The following is a 20,089-nucleotide window of genomic DNA, read 5'->3' as shown; positions in this document are numbered from 1 at the left end:
AATATTCAGTTAAGTAACTTTTTCCATCAGAGGTTTAGTAATACTATAAAATTGTGACTAAGAAGGAGGTTAACCATCATAACAGAATACTAGTGGGATAGCAAATGTGATCTGAACTTCCTTTTTACAGTTTTGTCAGGATTCAATTGTGTACATCCAAATGATACTGATTACTATCTGTTTCTGAAAATGTTTAGCACTTTTGTATTACAGGATATATTTTCTTATCTTTTTTTTTTAATTTTTCATACTTGAGCATTTCATAAAATTTGTTTTTATCTTCTAGACCTCTAAATCTTCATCAAAACGAGTAAAAAAATCTAAGGTAAGAAATTATGTATTAAACTGGCATAAACAGAAATAAATTATAAATAGGTATTGAAATTTGTATTTTAAAACCTTTTTAAAGTTTATGTAGTATGAGACTTTTACTTAAGTTTTAGTTTAAAATACTGCTTATAACCATAGATATACTAAAAACATGATACTTTTCAGCAGAAAAAATCCTATTTGTCAACAGGTTTTACCCTGGAGATACAGAAATATAAATTGTGATGTATTTAAAGCATTTGGTTTGAAATGTTGTTTTTCTCTTTGTTAGAGTAGTTGAGGTGTCAAAAATTCATTTGTTAGGTATTTAGTGGATTAAACTTAATTTAGGATATTAGAAAATGAAATAAGATATTACAGGTTTCATCGCTGATCTAGTCAAAATTATAAAAATTTTGTATGAAATCACTTGAAACTTAATTCCCTTTAATTTTTACAAATTGATTTGTAAAAACTCTTAACTGTTAATATATATTAATTTTAAAAAGAGTTTCAGCAATGTTATTTAAACTAATTTAAGAATATCATAGCAAGAATCAGTTAATCTCAGTGTGATGTGGCTGTTATTTTTTGTAATGTAATTGTGGTAAAGGGTGATTTGTGTAATTAAACTTCAGTATGGATGAATTACAGGGTAGACTTGTGATTTAATATTCTTGAGTTGAAATTGTACTGGTGGTAGCTTTATAGAAGGAACTCTGTGTTGCAAAGTAAGACTGTCCTTGCACATCCTTCCTTTAAAAAAGGAATAACTTAAAGCCATCCTTTGTATTTCATGGAACTATTGGTTGCTCTCCTAAACTTGTGAAATGTTGGCCTCCATTAATGCAGATAGCACCTCATTCCATAAGCTAGTCACTCTGTTAGAAAATTAAAACTTCTTAACTGGAGCCTAACTTTTTTTTTTCATTTTTCAAATCTTGAACATGTGTTTGCCTGTTCTGTTGTCTTCAGAATATAGCACAAAGAAATGTAGGGCATTTATTCTATCAACCTTTGGATAGTCTTGTATACTTCAGTAACATCACTTTTTTTCATTACCCTTTGTTTCTCAAGAGAAACAAGTTGAGACCTAAACCAATCCCTTGAATAATCCTAGTACCCCACCTGTGAACCCTTTGCAATAAGTCATTGTCCTTTGTTGAATACAGCCTTAGACCAAGACTTTAAGCAATATTCCCATTTTATGTAGAAGTAATTACTTCTTTTGACTTGTAATCACTGTCTCTATGCTATATGACTATTAGCTTTTGTACTTGAAAAGAGGACTGCCGCAGTGACTTATTTATCACTATATTAAGATTCTTTACTTCAGTTTATGCTGTTGAGTAAGTTCCCATTTTCAGTACACATATGATATAAACTTTCTGTAATTGAAGGTCGTTTTGCAGATATTTGTCCAGCTAACCAATTGATCCAAGTCTTTATGTAATCCTTCAACATCTTGAATACAGTTAGAAATACCTGTGATTTAAAAAAAAGAATTCATCTAGCTTTCAAATATGCATTTTAGAATACAAGAAATATATCAGTTACTAGGTTAGAATGCCTCAAAATTACTAAAATTATTCCAGCTTTCCAAGTAAGCTATAAATAGGTTAAAAATTTCCTTTAGCACTTGGAGCAGGAAAATATGATCATTATAAACAACAAAATTCTGCAGACTATTTGTTTATGTTGGGAAAACTAAACAATGAATTGAAAGACTTGTGTGCAAGAGACCCTACTCTTTCTGTGGTTATAAACATGGTCATCAGTTGTGTATAATTCATTAGCAAATGAGAGAGAGAGAAAGAGTGGAGGGGTTTATCTGTTGGGTTTGACAAATTTATTGATATTTCAGCAAATCAAGGAGAAAGGAGGTTCAAATTTGATAATCTTGTAATTATGTATAGTTTGTGTTTCTAATTGGTTGTAAACTGCATTAACTTATTTTGGATGTTAAAATTCTGAAAGTGAGAAAGCTGGAGCTGAAATGCATCATGTGACACAGGAAATGAAGTTTGAGTAATTTAAGTATTTCTTATTGAAATTAAGAAGTTAAAACTTAGTTAATATACAGAGTTGAACGCAAAGTTTATATGCCAAGTTTATTGACATACATTGATGATAAAGTTATTTAATTATATTTTGAATGTATCTGTGAAAGGCCATGACATGTGCAAGAGAGCCAGACCTAGATGCAAAGAGTTAACAACAGTCTCTTAGTATTTCCAATCCAACAACCCTATAGTTCAGTCATATAGTTTTTTCTTATAACATTAAAAAATTGATGTACGATTTGGCTGTTATGTATAGCAAAACTGTGGTGGTGTTTTATGTTGTGCAGTTGTATTAATGTTTTGTGTTATAGAATTGTAATGCTGTTTTATATCATGGAACTAGAGTGGTGTTTTATATAGCAATCTATTTTTTAAGTATTTAGTAAAACTGTGATATTTTTATAGTGTAATTATGATTGTTTTATATATTAACCCTTTGGATGCTATAATTGGATTTATCTGACTTGACTTTATAGCTGTTTGGTGCGACAAGTAGATTTACCCCACGGTGAAACAAAAACTTTTTCTCATAGTTCAACAGTTAGGATAGTCACACGTCCTTGAATTTCTTGCTTTAGCACTGCGTGTGCATGCATCACTGTGCAATAGTGCAACTAGTGGATTTTGATATTGAAAAATTACTGAGAATGCCAAATTCTAAATTTCATTTATTAGTGTATAACTGATGCTTTTTGAAAACCCATCCAAAATTTAATTATGCACTCAAAGGGTTGACTGTGGTTTGGCACCTCGTATATATGACTGTTTTTCTTTAATGAGACTGATGTGGTAGTAAAGTGTGCATGGACAATGGTGCAGTTTTATGATACAGTGAAACTGATTTTTTTGTATGATGGAGTATGATTGTGTACTGGAACTGGTAGTTGTATAATAGTACTGCATGTACTTAAAGTGGATTTAAACATAATTATTTTGTGTACTAGAGCTGTCATGTTTATGTTTTGTATGTTAGAAAGATGAAAAGGTGTGTGGTGTTTTTGTAAAGTACCACTGTGGTTTATTTGATGATTATGTTGTTGAACTGTGGTGTGTTTGTTTAGTGCATAGTAAAAGTTTAGTTTTGTGAATTTGAATTTTGTATAATATAAAATGAAATTGTTTTACTTTCTAAAGCATTTGTTTGATGTGGTGAGCAATGCTTTCACTTCACTTTATGCTATTATAATGGAACTGTGAGATAACTACATTTCCTAAGCTTGTCACGTAGCTCAATAAATTTGTATTCCATATATGATGGTAAATGGAGATCTAACTAACATGATTTTTTTTTGCTAATGAGGTTAATTTTTAAGAACACCAGATTAAGGATTTTTTATTTTTTACAGAAAAATCAGTCTTCACATACTAAAAACATTGGTCGATGGAAACCTACTGATGATCTAGCATTAATCTTGGCTGTTCAACAGGTTTAGTGCTTTTGTTATTCTTACCTTTACTTATATGTTTATTTATTTATGTTGTTTGTTGTGAGTTTGTTGGTGCAAAGCAACGATACTATTGGTGCCAAACATCTGGTTATAATAGTCAACAAGAAGTATTAAAAATGAAAGTAAAAGATATTAAAAAGAAAAAAAAGAAAACATACTAAAACTTACACTTTTTGTTGCAAACAGAGGTAGAATTTGAATAGAATTAGATAAGCCAATAGCCTTTAAAAGCTATAAACATGATCAATCAGGTTAGTGTCACTGGTGCCAATGGCAATGTCCAACTTCAGAAGCAAACCTCGAGATAAAACATCTAAAATGACTTATATATAGAGATAATAAAAACAATTTCATTTGCAGCCTTTCTCAGTCTACTATTATATAGAAAAAGCCTGGCTCTCGTATTGATTTTTTGTGTGATTCAACTTTTCATTGCAACTTTGCCATTTCTGAATGATATTTTCAATATGACTTTAGGATCTCACTTATCGATTCTTTTCATGTTTTCATGACAAGAATAAGGTTAGTCTAAAAGCATCTTTGTCACCATTATGGACATGAAATATGGATAGACATTTGGCTTAGAAACTATAGGTCCTTCTAATAAGTTTCAATTTCAAACTTCAACAAGGAAACTATGGTTGACTAAACACTACTATTAAGAGTAGACCTAGGACTGGTTAGCCTCAAATACAAATAACTTTCCTATTGTGTTGAATTTGTCAGCAAGTTCTTCATCGGCCGTCTTCCTGCTATTTTTATTGCTGTAAGCTGGCTCATCAGTTTACCATGGGTAATTCTTCTGTTGATAGTTTTCAATGAATGTGGCTACACCAGTTCCATTTTGTGAACACTTTCCCTTGCCTTGTGCTCACCATTTTTAAGTTGAAGTAGAAATTATACTCAGTGCCACATTGGAGAAATGGTATTAGTTCCTTGATTGAAACAAAAATAGCTCATTGGAAAAGTCATTCCGAATAGAATCGAGCTATATTTTGTGTCACTTGAAAATTATTTCTGGAGTTACTTACCTGGTCTCATTCAGCAACCTGTGAAAATGATTTAAAGTTTTGTCAAATTGCATGAAAAATTGACACACGAGACCCAGGATTAATGAAGATACAATTCCAGCATTCTTTCTTTCTTTTTCTTTTTTTTTAGTGTTTTATGAGCATTTTAACTTTTATTTATAATAAAACAACAAATATCACTCTGAACTCACCATCACACAAGTAAATGAAATATTTTTGTGATTAGTATTTTATAAATAGCTACCAATACATAATAATCAAAATAATTGTATTTCTCTCAACACATTCTGCCACTTTAGTACAAGAATGTTGAGAGGCTTTGAGTTTCATTGTTGACCAACTAATATAGTTTTAACAGTAAGGTAAATGTCATTTTCAGTTTCTTTTTATAGTATTGGTTTTATTTTTCAAGCAAACAACTTGCAGACAGATTGAAGTAAACAATGCTTTAATATTAACATTTTTTGTTTTCCCTTTTGTATTTTTCTTGTGATTATCAGACAAATGACTTGACAGTTGTTTATAAAGGCGTGAAGTTTTCCTGCAAGTTTACTCTCCAGGATATCCAAGAAAGGTGGTATGCTCTTCTGTATGACCCCGTAATCTCAAAGTAAGTATGTGTTTTGGATTTGAGTTATCTTGTTGCTCAAAGAGGGTAACAACATCAGTTAATGATTTTGGTATCCTGAAGCTATAATACACTGTTAGAAATAATTTTATAATTTTTGCTCTGATAAACATTTTACGTATTTGTATGTTATTTGAGAATTTTTATATATAGGTAAAACTATTTATAACCATTTTTAAGAAGAGTATTACAGTATATGTGTGTTTATGTATGAATATGAATTTATTCGTTGTGTTAGGTTTAAAAATTGTTAGAACTGACAGGAGTGATAAGGTAAAGAAAACAGCATGCAGAAAGCTTAATGTTTTTGTTACTGTTCTTAAGAGGTGTTCTTACAGATTTTTGTATCTATTCACAGTCACAAAAGTATAATCATACATCAGGTAACAGTCTGTTGTCAAGATCATTTGTAATAAATTCACAAAAATAAACTTAAATATTTTTGATATACACAGTTACAGTTTTGTTAATGGAAAGTAGTATCCCTTCAACAAAGCACATTTACGTTTGCTCACAAAAATATGATCCATGTGTGATAGTATTTAATTTAATAGGTTTGTTTAAATTTTTTATTGAACTTTACAATGATGTGTTAAATTTCTTTTTTTAGAACGTGTCTTATATGTTTACGTAACCTACTTATGAAGAAGATGAGTAACTGTTCTGCAATAAATAGAATGATTGCATTGATCATGCCAGTTTTCTTGAATATGTTGTACAATATAAAGAGTATGTAAAAAATTAAAAATAAACAACCAGTTTGAGTTTCCTTTTAGAGTTGCAGTGACTGCCATGCGACAGCTTCATCCTGACATTGTAGCCCAAGTACAAGCCAAATCGCTTTTTAACAAGGATGAGGAGAAATTGTTGACAACAATAAATTCTGTAAGTACATTTTTTTTCTAGTGTAATTTTCTTTATACATAAAATAGAAACTTTTACTATAAATAATGTGTATGTAGAGTTTGGTATTTATATTACTGTTTTTTTTACAAGGTGAATGAATCATTATGCAAAGGTAATATTATGTGTCAGTGACCAGGTAATATTTTGTAAAGACTTGCTTGCTAATAAGACACTTATAAGCTTAAATCTTTCACTGCTACTTTTGTAGATAAGCAAATCTTCCAATACCAGGTTTTTTGATATACACAATAAAAACAAAAAAAGACGTGTGTTTTAATATTTCATTAGGTAACTGAACTTCAAAACTGTTAAAACTTTTGGAGGTTTGAAGAGGAATACCCTTTCTTCATGGTGGTACAAAATTACAAATTTCTCTGGCAGTGCTCTAAAGGAAGATGTATACATGTCCATGGCAGTAAAAGATTTAAAGCTGAGATGTGAAAAGCAAGTTTAGTATTTCATATGAATGTTGATTTTTGACCAGTTACAAAAGCTATGCATAATTTCATAAGCTTTAATTCATATTTTTTTCTTTGTACTTATTAACTATCCAGAGATCGAAATTTATTGTCTGCAGCTGCAAACATTTAGTAAAATAATTAGGAAAGAAGTACTTACAATCAATAACTGGAAAGATTTAAGAGAAGCTAAATAATTATTTCATAAGCCCTGGGCTCCTATGGATCCAAGAAAAGTATAGGAGTCATAATTTTACTTTCCAGGCTAAAAAGACCCTTAAAATTTGTTTCACTACTATAAAATGAGGAAAATCTGGGGGAAATAATTTGTGGTAGCTACTAACTAATAACAGACGAATAAGAAATGGTTTTTCAAACATTTATTCACCTCATCAAATCACTATTAAATGAGGTTGAATTGGCGAGTAAGCACGTAGAAAATTGGTTCGTTTTTGAAAAAACAAACTTAATAATTTAATAGTTAATACAAATACAAAGTGGCATTATTTTTCAAATTCTGTTCAGATTCAACATTTTTATGACCTGATTTGAGTGAATTAGTCATTGTATGTTATAATCCATATAATATTTTTTCTCGGAATAGTCAGTAGTTGTTTTCATTAAATATTGGTTGTTTATTTTTCTTTTTACTGTATTTAATTTGATGTATAGAAAATGCTTTTGTAGATTTTATTCTCTTCCTTTTTGCAAGAGTAAATAAAACTTAAAACAAGGAAATGTGTATTGAACAATAGTGAATCATTTCTTGAGTTTATTGGATAAAGCCCCAATAATTGACACTTTTCTTGAACTCTTAAGTGCTGATATCATCCATCATCTGACTAGGTCTTGCAACTCTTCAACTTGTTAATATAAAGACCTTTCCAGCAACATTAGTTGGTAATCAGTTAATGTCTGGTAGGTTTGAACCTTTGATTGGTAGCTAACTTTCCGTACCAGTCATTCTGATGGTTAATTTTTATTTTTTTAAGCTATAGGAAAACTGCAATTATTTATTTTTCAATACAAATTACATTCTTAAGCAAACATTAATTATTTTAACCTTTAAAGTGCTATGAACTGTTAGTTTACCATCACTAGCTAAACTCCGTCCTTAAAGTTTTCTTAAGCTACTATTGTTTCCCAAAAGGGGGCCTAAGGCCACCTAAAGGGGTCACTTGTTTTAACCACTTGCATCACTGTACAGTAGTGTGTTGTCTGTCAGCCAGTCAGTAGACACTAAAATGATGTCACGTTTGGAGCATTCAGTTATTATATTTTAAAGGATGAAAATTACTGTAATTACTTTACACACAAATTTAAAACACCAAACAGAAAATGATGTAATATAACATATTTATTTCAAAACAGAAAAAGCTCATCCATGTATTATTTACTTCTTATGCTCCAAAATCACACTTACTTATTTGTATGAATATTGTTTTTGTTTAAAAAAAAACATTATAACCTTTCAGATTAAAAAAAATGGTACATGCTTTATAAGTTTTCATTGTGAGAAACTAAGAAAATCTATTGAACAAAATATACCACACATTTCTGTCTTGTATTATTATACTATTTATTAAACCTATTGAACATACAAATTTACTTTAGCTGTAACTATAATTTAGATTCAGTTTAACTACTTAAAAAAAATTAAATTGATGTTTAGGAAATGAACAGTTTCACCCTGAAGATGAAATGTCAAATGCAGAAAGAAGTGATAATGTGTGTTATGTGATTTTATGATTTTAAGTTGAAATTATTAAAACTTGTTTAATATTTCTGATCTGGGTTTATTTCTCTATAGACAAGTCAACCAACAGTAGAAACTTTCCAGGAGTTACTAGACCAACACCCAGATGTCTTCCTTGCATCTCGAACAGCCAAAGCTTTATTTACACATTGGTCATATATGAAGCAATACCACCTTTTACCTGACCAGACGGGTAAGCATTGTCTCATATATCATATGTAAATATGTGTTATGAAAGATCACAATAAGCTTGCCTGTAATATGTTTCATCTGAAATTCTAAACTGCAGATTTTCAACATTTTCACTAAACTTTCACTGTTGTAGGTTGTTGCTGACTATCTTTCATTATGTCAGTGAGGTCACTGTACCAGTAAAAACCATATAGATTAAGTATATTTTTTTACACTGTTAAAGGCTTAGCTAAAAATGATAGATGTACCTTGTTTGGCTTTGTTATTAAAAAAAAATCCCCAAAAAAATCAAATTGTAATAATCCTCATAATTTTAAGTAATGTCTAGTTATTTGTATTTGGCATTACTAATAAAAAAACAACAACCTCCAAGATGAAGGCTGTTCCATAAAATCAGACAGACTTTTTAGGTTGGCTTATTTAAATAGTTGGTATCAATTAAATAAGAAACAAACAAGACATGATGTACTTTTAGATGATAAAGTTTGTTTAAATTTACAGTATTTTTTTTTAACTAAGTTTCTTTTCTTTTTTTCAAAATATTATTTTTAGTATATGATAGGTAAGTGACTGAATTTATTCAACTAACAATCAATGGAGTTTAAGGTAATATTTATATCTCATGAAAGAAAAAAAAAGCCTTTAACTGCTTGTGTGGTTTTAAAATTAATATTTGCCTTTAATTGGAATAATAGTATATATAATAGTGAAATGAGGTGAAATATGCTTGTTAAATAATCATGAAGAATATTGCATTACAGTACAACCTCTACCCCGTGGAGAACATGTACTGAACTTTTCTGATGCCGAAGATATGTTAGATGACAGTGAACTTCAGTAAGTTGACTTTTCATCATTTTATAATTATTGTAATTTAAGGTACTTTTTAGTTTCATAGTTGTTTTCATACTGTTATTGTATTATCTTTGTTGGTCGTCTTTGTGCGATGAGTAGCTCATGTAAATATAGTTTTTGTTATGGTGAAAATCATTCATCTCTCTGTGCTACTGATATTTATTGTATATTATAATTGTTGTTTTTATAATGCAATTATGTTATTTTATGGCAAGCAACATGTGTCTTTCTATTTTTCTTATATTGTGTTATTTGATGGTAAACATTGGTTGTTTTAGGGACCTGTTCATAGTTATGGATGTTAGAGCTACTGCCATCATTTTATTGTATTATCTGTTAGTGCTCAGTGGTCACTTCTGTCCTTTCAGTTGTTTTTGTATGTTATAGCTGTTATCAGATAATATTTTTTGTTATCTTAGTGACCATTGGGCACCTGTTTTTCCTACTGTGTGTTTTTTGTATTGTACAGTCGTCATAATACAGTATATTTGTATTATCTTATAGTAATAACCAGTCACCTCTTTATCCTAGTAGTGTTTTCCATATTTTATAGTTGTTATCATACTGTATTTTTCCCCCAGTGGCACAGCAGTATGTCTGCAGACTAACAACACAAGAAACTGGGTTTCAATACCCGTGGTTGGCAGAGCACAGAGACCCATTATGCAGCTTTATGCTTACCTACAAACATACTGTATTTTTCTATTATTTTATAGTGAGCATCAGTCATCTCTTTGCTTTTGTGGTTATTCTTGTTCTTTATAATTATGGGCTGATGATTAGCACATCTGGGTTATAAATTTGATTCCTGACCAATTGTTCCATACTTTGGTGGCAGGCAGGTGATGTTGACTTACTGCCTTCTCTCTAGTGTATGAGTTAAGAATTAGAGATTGCTATGAGCAAATAGCCCATGTGTAGCTTTTTGCAAAATTCTGAAACAAACAAACAAATTAAGTTATCATCTGGGTTTGATTTGAATATTTTCCTCAGTAGTATTATTTGATTTATAAAATGTTTTTGGCTGCAAGGAAAAGTCCCTCACTAATAAGTAACAAAAACTTAAAATAATTTACCCAAGCAGCAAAGGAAAGATGAAGTTTGAAGCATTTGAATACGAAATTCTTGATTTAGTTCATGCACTTGACATAGCAAGTATTAATACCAGTTTGTAGTCTCAAAAATATAAGTTAATAAGAAAAATGTTGCTGCTAACTATGTTTCAGATTAAAATTATATTTTAAAGGCCAATAGTTTGACACTACAAGAACCAATAAAAGTAACCATTGATACAGAATGACGTAAATATTTTTTAATATACATTATTACTCCTGAGTTTTTTTCCACTTGTAAACAACAAAGTTGAAATGAACTGGCTTAAGGGTTACTATATGTTTAAGTTATGCACAGTTTGAAACATTTTTATAATGAAAGTAACAATTTAGGAATGTTTTAATATGGATTGTCACAGAGAAAGTATTTTAACATCATAGAAGGTTTATATTTGTTAGCTCAACAAGAACCCTATTTTGTGTATCTAGAAATTGTGGTAATGTAAGTTAATTTTTTATTTAAACATACAAGGAATCTTGTTATTTTTAGTTGTTGTTAAGTGTTTAAATAAAACTCAATAGCCAGTCTTTTATATCACACATTTTATTTAAATAGCCTGTTTACAATCTGAGAATGTGACTAACATCACAAAACTTTTCAAGTTCACCTGTTTTTTGTTTTTGGGTGGTCAGTCATTGGAGTGTAACCTAACAAATTGGTTTATTTTGACAAGAATATACTAAAGTTTTATAGTTTTCATTCTATGAAAAAAAACCAAAACAGAAGTAAATAAATTATTCAAATAAAAAAATCTGATTTATAATGAGAATTAGAAAGGCCAAGAGAAGGTTATATTGATTACTTATACATTACATTTATGTATCAAGCACACGTGAAAACATCATTTAATAAAGGAAATTTTTTTTTATTTAGGGGTTAATTATTTCCACTTCATGTAGATACATACATGTTAGCCTGAATGTCTTTTTCAGTATTTTCTAATTAACATTTTGTTTCTTCAGAATTGAAGTAAATAATTTTTTATTTTCTTCTTCAGTTTGAATCAATAAAATAATGTCTTCTTTCAAAATAGCATAAAACTATTTTCTAAGTTCACTGCATTTTTTTTATGTTATTTTTTATTTTGAATGGCGGTCATGATTTGTAGTTTTGTAGGATTTTCATGCCAACAAGCATGTGCATTGCTTTTCCTGCATATTTACAAATTCAGCAGTGCCAAAATCCCTTGGTATGATGCAAATATACTAAATGAAATCATCATGATTCAAAACTTTGTGAAATAATTTTTAGCTATTCATTCTACAATTTTTGATTGACCTTTCGTTTCTGGCCAGATTTTGACTTCAGAAAGTTTTACACTTAACCAAATTTCTAAAGACATTCTGACCAAAAGAAGAATACCATTATGGGCAGCAATATTTAAGTTTGATTTGATTGTAGTTACATTTGTAAATTAATGAGTAAGGCAAGTTAAAACGATACCACATTATTGTTACATACCTTGTGTAATTAAAAACTACCTCCCATGACAAACAATCCAATCAAACATCCAAAATTTGTAGCTGCTAAATACATGACACCTTTCTCAGTCATTGTTAACACTTTCCATAACCCACTGATAATAATTAATCCAATTATGTTTATCAGTACAACATAAAGTCAACTGTTTTTCTTTGTTTTGACACAAAATTTCAATAACAAGCAATATGTGCAATTGATATTGACATACTCTCTGTGGAGAGATTGGAATGAGTTTGTAATGTTCAGAGTTGGGAATTAAGTGTGTGATGATACTGTTTGTTGTATTTGGCATGGCAGGTGACTAACTGAGCTGTAAAATGAAGGTAACTCAAATTTTGCCAGGGGAGACGAGGGAATAAAAAGCAAAGTTTATAGGCGCTTCACCTGGTTATGTAACCCCTGGAAATACAAACACCATTTTTAATGTTGGAAAATAATTTGATAATAATATTAATTAATTTATACTATTCAATGTGATTGTTTTAGCCAATTCTACTATATCAGTTATGGATATACATCATCACAAGAAAAATTTATGTACTTGGAATGTTTGTTAGCTTTAGATCCTGTGAGATGATGAATATTGAATAAACATCAACGAAATGAGTAATGAACAAATGCTATTTCTTTTTTTAGTTGTTTGACAATATTAACAAAATATAAATTTTGTTGCTATTATACAAAACTTCAAGTTACCATAATTTGTTTTGCTTTTATTTTTCAGAGATGAAAGAGATGAGGCACTTGAGCAAGGTATTTACATAAACTTATCACAACTTGAATATTGTTATAAAATGCTTTTAGCTGCATATTATCTATAGGATGCATTTAACTGTTAATGTTTCCATGGATGTCAACAAAATGGTAATTTGTTTAAACTTTTTACAATAATGTTGTGATTTTTTAAGTACTCAGTAAAATACTATCATGAGTGTGAGCAAATTTCAGGTGTTAAGTGAAAATATTTCTAACTATATTTCAATAATTTCCAACTCACTTATTTTAGAATTAATATTTTGTCATTTTTTTAATATATATATATATATTTAATGTAACTTGCAAATGAAAATTTAAGGAATCTTGTATGTAAACAACTCATCCCCTTTTTTTAAAAGCATTTTCCTTCCTATTCCAAAATACAGACTTAAATTTGCTAATAAACTTTCAAAATATTAATAATAAATTAAATGTAAACATTTTACAGTCAACTGGCAGTTTAATTACCTTTTAGCTCTACACCTAATTATATATTCAGTCCTGTTTCAAGACAGTTGCTTGTTTGATCTTTTATGCAAGTATTGCTAAGTAAAAAAAATAATCTAAACATTGTACATAAATAAAAATTTATCCTAATTTATAATGTATATGTTTTCTGTAAAATTAGAACTTGCCCTGTCTGACAGAAGAATCAAGCGAGAAATCCGACAGCTAGAGAATGAACTGCCCAAGTGGCAGGTGTTAGTCGATAGTATCACGGGTAAGTTTAATATAACTTCTAACCAGCTTGAGAATGAACTGAAAGGCAAATGTTAGTTACAAGCGTCTTAGTTAAATTTGTCGTGGTAACTTTCAAACAGTTGGAGAATGAATTAAGTGGCACGTATTAGTGATTGTATCAGATGTTTCTCCCAAATGTTTCCAACAGATAAAGAATGCATTGTACAAATCAAAAGTATTTGTTGATAATATCATAGGTAATTTTGTTGTGGCAACTTCCAAACAGTTGGTTAATTCTTGTTAAGATGTACATTGTTTAGAGTTACTGTTAAATCTTTACATAAGCAAGGTAACATTGGGGTTAACATGTCATCATTGAAATGTAAAATGGTATGACATAAAGATGATCTAAAACTTAATAGTAAGCTTCAGTTTTTTTTTAAGGCCAACTGAACATTAAATAGATTTTTAACAAATAGTATCAAAAGGAAAAAAAACATTCCACATGGCTTCAAGGTAATGCAATATTACTGTGAACTAAATAATTAACTGATACATGATTTACAAACTAATTAACAAACAAAATGTGAAATTGATAAAATGATGTAAATGATGAAGTTACAGCTGGAAGGAATAAAAAGTTAGACTTAACATTTTAACAATAATATACACGTGTGTGTGTCTATATATATATATACACATACATATGGTAAATATTATCAAATCGTATTACACATAAAAATTAAGTCGCTACAAATACTTATTTCAAAAAAGTTACTGAATATTCCTACTATATATTTCTCATTCATCAAGGTAGTTAATGTTTTTGTCTAGAATCTTCTCATGAACAGCACGATAATGGATTTTTAATTAGTTATGATTGTTCATCAAGCAATCAGAGGATTTTGCAGCCAAAGGCAATAAAATAAAAACATTTCAAGGTTATTATGGGAAATTGTAGATTATTTGATATAGTTTTGATAAAATCAATAACTGCTAATATAATTCAAATATTTGTAATGTTAAAGAACAAATGTTTTCTTGCTGATTCCCTGTCATAAAACATCGCTTTAAGTGCCCTTGCAATTCACACACATGCAAATTTATTTGTGCATTTGAATCACTGCACATAATATTACTTCTCCTGAAATACTGTGGTTATTAAATAAAATAATTTAACCTGGAATGAAAGATTTAAGTGATTGTTTTGTAGGATATTTGATACAATATGTGTGTGTGTTATTTTTGTTATGATAAAATATAAAATTGTTCATGTTTTTGTAGTAACAATAAATTTGTACGTCATGACTTTCAACAGTTTATGACCTAATTATATGTCAAACATGTTTCAACTGAGTTCATATTTAATGAAATTTTATAGTTCTGTGATAATTATAAAGACAAAAGAAAAAACCAGACTAAAAGAAAGAGGTTTTTTTGGTTGGTTTGATTCAGGTGTTACTCCACAGGACTTTGATACCCAGACTTTAGCTGTTCTTCGAGGTAGACTTGTTCGCTACTTGATGAGGTCACCAGAAGTAAGTTCGTTTATATATTCTCCATAAAGTTTTCTGCATTATACATTTTAAATGATGATGTTCTCAGTGAATTAAAGAAATTTTTAATTTTTATCGTACAGATAAGTTTGGGAAGAGCCTCCAAGGATAACAGTGTTGATGTTGACTTGTCCTTAGAAGGTCCAGCATGGAAGGTATCCAGAAGACAAGGAATGATCAGACTACGAAATAATGGTGAATTCTTCATAAGTAATGAAGGAAAGAGGTCTATTTTTGTAGATGGCAAACCTGTTTTATCAGGAAGCAAGTATAGATTATCAAACAACTGTGTAGTTGAGGTGAGTTTTGTGTGTGTATATCACATGAAGAAAAAGTGTTTCAGACCTAAAATGTTTTTTATCTGACCAGTATTATATTTAAATTACTCAACACATGCTTAAAAATTATTAAAAAGAACAGCAAACAAGTCATTTAGTTTTATACTTAATATAGAAAAGGAGCTAAGATGAACCACTCAATGAAATACTAAGAATATTAATAGATATCTTACATGCATTGATAATAGTAGTGGATGCTTATTTTATGAACCCATGAGTGAGGGCGAAGATGAATATGATATGTCAACCAAAGTGCAACTTGTCATATCCAGTGCTAAAAAGGCCTTTCACCCAATATCAGGGGGGCTAGGATAGGACAGTTGTAGTGGTCTAGGTGATATATATATGTGTGTTGTCTTAATTTCACATCCACATGAATTAACTCTGTTTAACTTTACAGCTGTTCAAAATTTATTCTTGCTTATGTTAATTATCTTTGTATCTCTATTGGAGACTTGTTGGCTGCAACAACATTTACCCCCACATCATTTTTAATTGGTACATTCTTTGCTGACTCATTTTTTTACAAATAATTCACTTTCAGTAAATGTTTAGTTGAACAAGTCTAGTGCTTAAGTTGTTTTTAATATACATTATTAAAGAAAACATTATTATTTAGCAGATTGTATTAAATAGCTTTCTTGTCATATGGTGTATGCAAGTAAGTCAGTTATATTAAAAAATTTGAGTTTGTAGTGTGAGAAATAAGTAAGGTGCTTACTACCCTAGAATTAAAATAAGCACTAGTTTAACAATCATTAGGCTCTAAAAAATCTTTTGTTGCTACTGGTTTTTAGCTCTCTTAATTATCAAATATTTGTCTGATCAGTAATTTCTTTTAAAATAGACAGGAATGACTGACATTATTTCATAAATGTTATGACTTATCACTAGTTAAAAAAAATTCTAATATTACAAAAATCTTTTGAGCAGTGTAGATTGCCTTTCTTGGATGTGTCAGTGTATACACTCAGCAAGGTAGTTTTTAAATTGATATATATCATAAACAGACCTTTTGCAGGTTTCACGATTCTTTAGATATTCTTATTAAGAAGTTAGGGCACAGGATCACTTACAAAAGTTGTAATGGTTTTCAAATGAGACCTAAAACTAAAGAACTTTCGAATAGTTCACTATTCTCCTTCAGGAGAATAAAGAATTGTTTCATTTGATAGTTATGTTCCTGCTACTATTAAAGTTAATTTAGCGAACAATGTTTATAATTTATGCATTTAACAGTTTCAGTGATATGTTGAGTAAATCAGTTATGCCTAAATATTAAAAACTAGCTGTAATAATATAAACATGTTTAAGACAATGGGCACTATATTTGTCTACAAGTACAAATTAGGTGTATATTTAAATCAGCTATGAATAAGTGGTTGCTTGTTCTGGTTGTTTTAAGTTTTATGATATTAAAATTTGTATTGTATATTTTTGCATAATTTATACATGTAAATACTAAAAATTATTTACTTTTTCTGAAGATTGCTGGACTGAGGTTCACTTTCCTTGTTAATCAAGATCTAGTTGATGTTATCCGTAATGAAGCTGCCAAGTCAGCAACCTGGACTAGTTCATAGATCCTATCAACTTTGAAGCTTGTACAGAGAGATAACCAAAGCACAAGTTAAATCTATTGAATCTAGTTCCAAAAAACATAATTCTACTGTGTCAAAACAAGAGTTCATCTTCATTGTAAATTTTCAAATAATCATTTCATGTACATGGTTTATCATCTTTTGTTCAAAAGCTAAGCCTAAAAATTCTACAACCATGTTTTTGCATTTATTTTGAAAGTGTCTTACTTAGAACATTGTGAAATTCTTGTTGATAGCATATGTTTGTAATAAAAATACATACATTTTACAAAAAAAATCCAAACTTTTATTTGAATAATTCATAGTTACTTCCAAGTTCATTAATGTATCAAAAATATAATTTATTTTCAGTCTTAACACGTAATACTAAAACAATACCACTACCCATTTTGCAAAAAAAATACATTAATTATCTGTAAGTTATTTAAAAGTTCATAATTTCAGATTCAGTGTCTCACTACTTCAAACTGTTATGACCACATGGTTATGTAATTTTTACAGTTGACACGGGAAATGTTTTTGGATACAAATTCAAGGACTTTTTAAAAACATCTGAAGTTTATCAATTACAGTTTAAAAAAATGTCCAAAGAAAGGCACTTTAATCTTCCTTTAAGGCTAACTGTGGCCATGAAAAATTTGTATTCTGAATAAGTGACAAAATAATTGCATTGTGATATTTTTTAACTTCACATCTGTAATAAAATGTTATTCCACTGAGTCTAAGAGAAACATCTTATCTAGCTTGCTACAACAGAATACTTAGGAAACATGTATATAAAACAGATCACTGAAGGCTTGTAAATGTACACCTTTGAAACTTTCACTACAGTAAGAACAAATATATTATGCATATTCAGTAATGTCTTCCACAAAAACTTAAGAACTAAAAATCTAAGGAAGCACCAATTTCATCAGAAAACAACATTTGTAAGATTCCATTTGGTCCATGATCACCACTATGAAATGCACTTTTGGTTTGAGTTTACAGCTAAGATGGTGAAGCAACAGGGTGCTGAAAGAAAGAGAAGTAAACTCACCAAAATAACAAATAAAAGTACATTTTTGCAACTGTATTTCAAATCTGCAGACTACCTGGAAAGCTTTATGTACAAGTATTCTTAAAATATATTTTGAAACTATACATAAACAATACCAAACGAAATATATAGTTACATTTAGCCTTGCGAGAAACAGAACGTTCAACATTGGGACACAAACTATAAGGTGGGTTATTACAAATTGTTTTGAGGTACCCCATTTATCTATTTTAACTCAGTTTTGCTGGTCTCACATGGGTAAAGAAAGAAAGCAGATGTGGTTGCTCAATCCCACAACATCTTTACTACCTTCCACTGTATGTTTCCCAATAGTAGGAAGAGGAAGGTGGTTGCTCTGTTGTTACATTTAAGTATATATATATATATATAACAAACAAAAAACAACAACAGTGCTGTACAGCATTAGGGAGACAACACAACTGTACCTGGAGTTGGCATTCCAACCCCCAATATGATGTTTGGACATAAAAACCAAAATGGTAAGGTATTATTATACTAAGTCCCATCTTTTGTTTTAGTATAGCTCTGATCCTTCCATGGATGTCCCCAGTAACTACCTTTTCAATTGTTCTAAAAAGATCCATGCAGTAGCAAGGTTTTATATAGGGAATATGATGATATAGCTGTGTTAATTCACCTATATAAGATATAAAAATGTCTAAGTAAACAATTCTAATTATTTCTTTTCTTAATGATAAAACTTAAAAATTATCTTTTATTGTACATAAAATAATTCCATTTAAGTCATCATTTTCAAATTCATGTAAGTAGTTTTTATATTTAATATATTAAGGTTTTTAGATGAAAACCATTGGAAATCAATACTTGTACTAATATATTTACATTAGATACTAAGAATTGTATATTATTGCAAATTTTACAATATCTAAGAAGTTGCAAATGTATAATACTTTGTGTAATGTGTTGGAACATTACTATTAAGGGAGGGGAGTCCATATATTTAAAATAATTTCTTTTTCAAAAATATTAATATTACTAGAATTATTAATTATCTCAATATACATATCTAAATAATGTACATTAAGTATTGGATTTTTTAAACCATAGGATAAATATTACCAGTATAATTACTAATTTCTGGATTATTAATACTGATTAGATCATCAATATATCTATATATATCAAGGAAAATAAATCTGAATTTTAAAAAATATTTATAAATGATTTTCATAATAATAACATATATATTAATGACAGTTTGAATAATTAACTCCCATCAGTATACCAACTATTTTATCAATTTATCAAAATTAATATAATTATTATATAGACAAAAACTGTTTAATACTATTAATGGTAAAGGTTCGATTTTCTACTTTTATAGGTAGATCAATTAATTTATTTATTAATTAATGAATTTACCAAAAATACCAAATCATTAAGTAGTAATTGAAAATAATGTTGGAATTGTATCTGCTAATTGTGCTTTAAGTTTTCTGGGGCTTTTTCATCATTTGTAATTATCCAAAAAATATTTTTGTATTTTAAATAACTGGTTTACTAATTTACTTAATAAAACTGCAGATTGCTTCAGTACAGTTTTTAACAATCCAAAAATAAATCGAAATTTGATAGGAGGTTTATGTAATTTAGTTATTGCGTAACAGACAGAGTAATTCTAAATATGTATTTAATTAAACAAATTTTTAGCAGCTTTAAACAGATTGCTAATAATATCCCTTTTAGGACTTATTTTACAATTTAAGAGTTTGTGGTTTTTATTTAACTGATTATAACTTTTGCATAAAAAAGTCTACAATAAAGCCAAAAATTATGATTGGCTTTACTGATAGGTACAATATACATATATATATATATATATATATATTTGTCTC

At 29.1% G+C, this 20,089-nt stretch overlaps 2 protein-coding genes across 2 annotated transcripts in view; one reads left to right on the top strand and one right to left on the bottom strand.

The window, feature by feature from the left end:
• LOC106459249 (microspherule protein 1-like) overlaps window positions 1–17,286 on the top strand; it is a 26,783-nt gene extending 9,497 nt beyond the window's left edge. The window contains exons 4-14 of the mRNA XM_022385709.1: window positions 285–325; window positions 3,719–3,799; window positions 5,352–5,461; window positions 6,256–6,364; window positions 8,654–8,792; window positions 9,553–9,628; window positions 12,966–12,994; window positions 13,626–13,718; window positions 15,134–15,216; window positions 15,318–15,533; window positions 17,060–17,286. Of these exons, the coding sequence (XP_022241417.1) occupies window positions 285–325; window positions 3,719–3,799; window positions 5,352–5,461; window positions 6,256–6,364; window positions 8,654–8,792; window positions 9,553–9,628; window positions 12,966–12,994; window positions 13,626–13,718; window positions 15,134–15,216; window positions 15,318–15,533; window positions 17,060–17,155 (1,073 nt within the window). The 3' untranslated portion in view covers window positions 17,156–17,286. The remainder of the gene's footprint in view (window positions 1–284; window positions 326–3,718; window positions 3,800–5,351; window positions 5,462–6,255; window positions 6,365–8,653; window positions 8,793–9,552; window positions 9,629–12,965; window positions 12,995–13,625; window positions 13,719–15,133; window positions 15,217–15,317; window positions 15,534–17,059) is intronic.
• Window positions 17,287–17,441: 155 nt separating this feature from the next.
• Window positions 17,442–20,089, bottom strand: part of LOC106459255 — a 21,808-nt gene continuing 19,160 nt past the window's right edge. Inside the window, exon 7 of the mRNA XM_013918854.2 lies at window positions 17,442–18,187. Coding sequence (XP_013774308.1) covers window positions 18,164–18,187 — 24 coding nt within the window. The 3' untranslated portion in view covers window positions 17,442–18,163. The remainder of the gene's footprint in view (window positions 18,188–20,089) is intronic.

Source organism: Limulus polyphemus, unplaced genomic scaffold (assembly GCF_000517525.1).
Source record: "Limulus polyphemus unplaced genomic scaffold, Limulus_polyphemus-2.1.2 Scaffold581, whole genome shotgun sequence".
NCBI lineage: Eukaryota > Metazoa > Arthropoda > Merostomata > Xiphosura > Limulidae > Limulus > Limulus polyphemus.
Note: the sequence above shows the minus strand (reverse complement) of the source record. Positions and strands in the feature narration are given on the sequence as shown.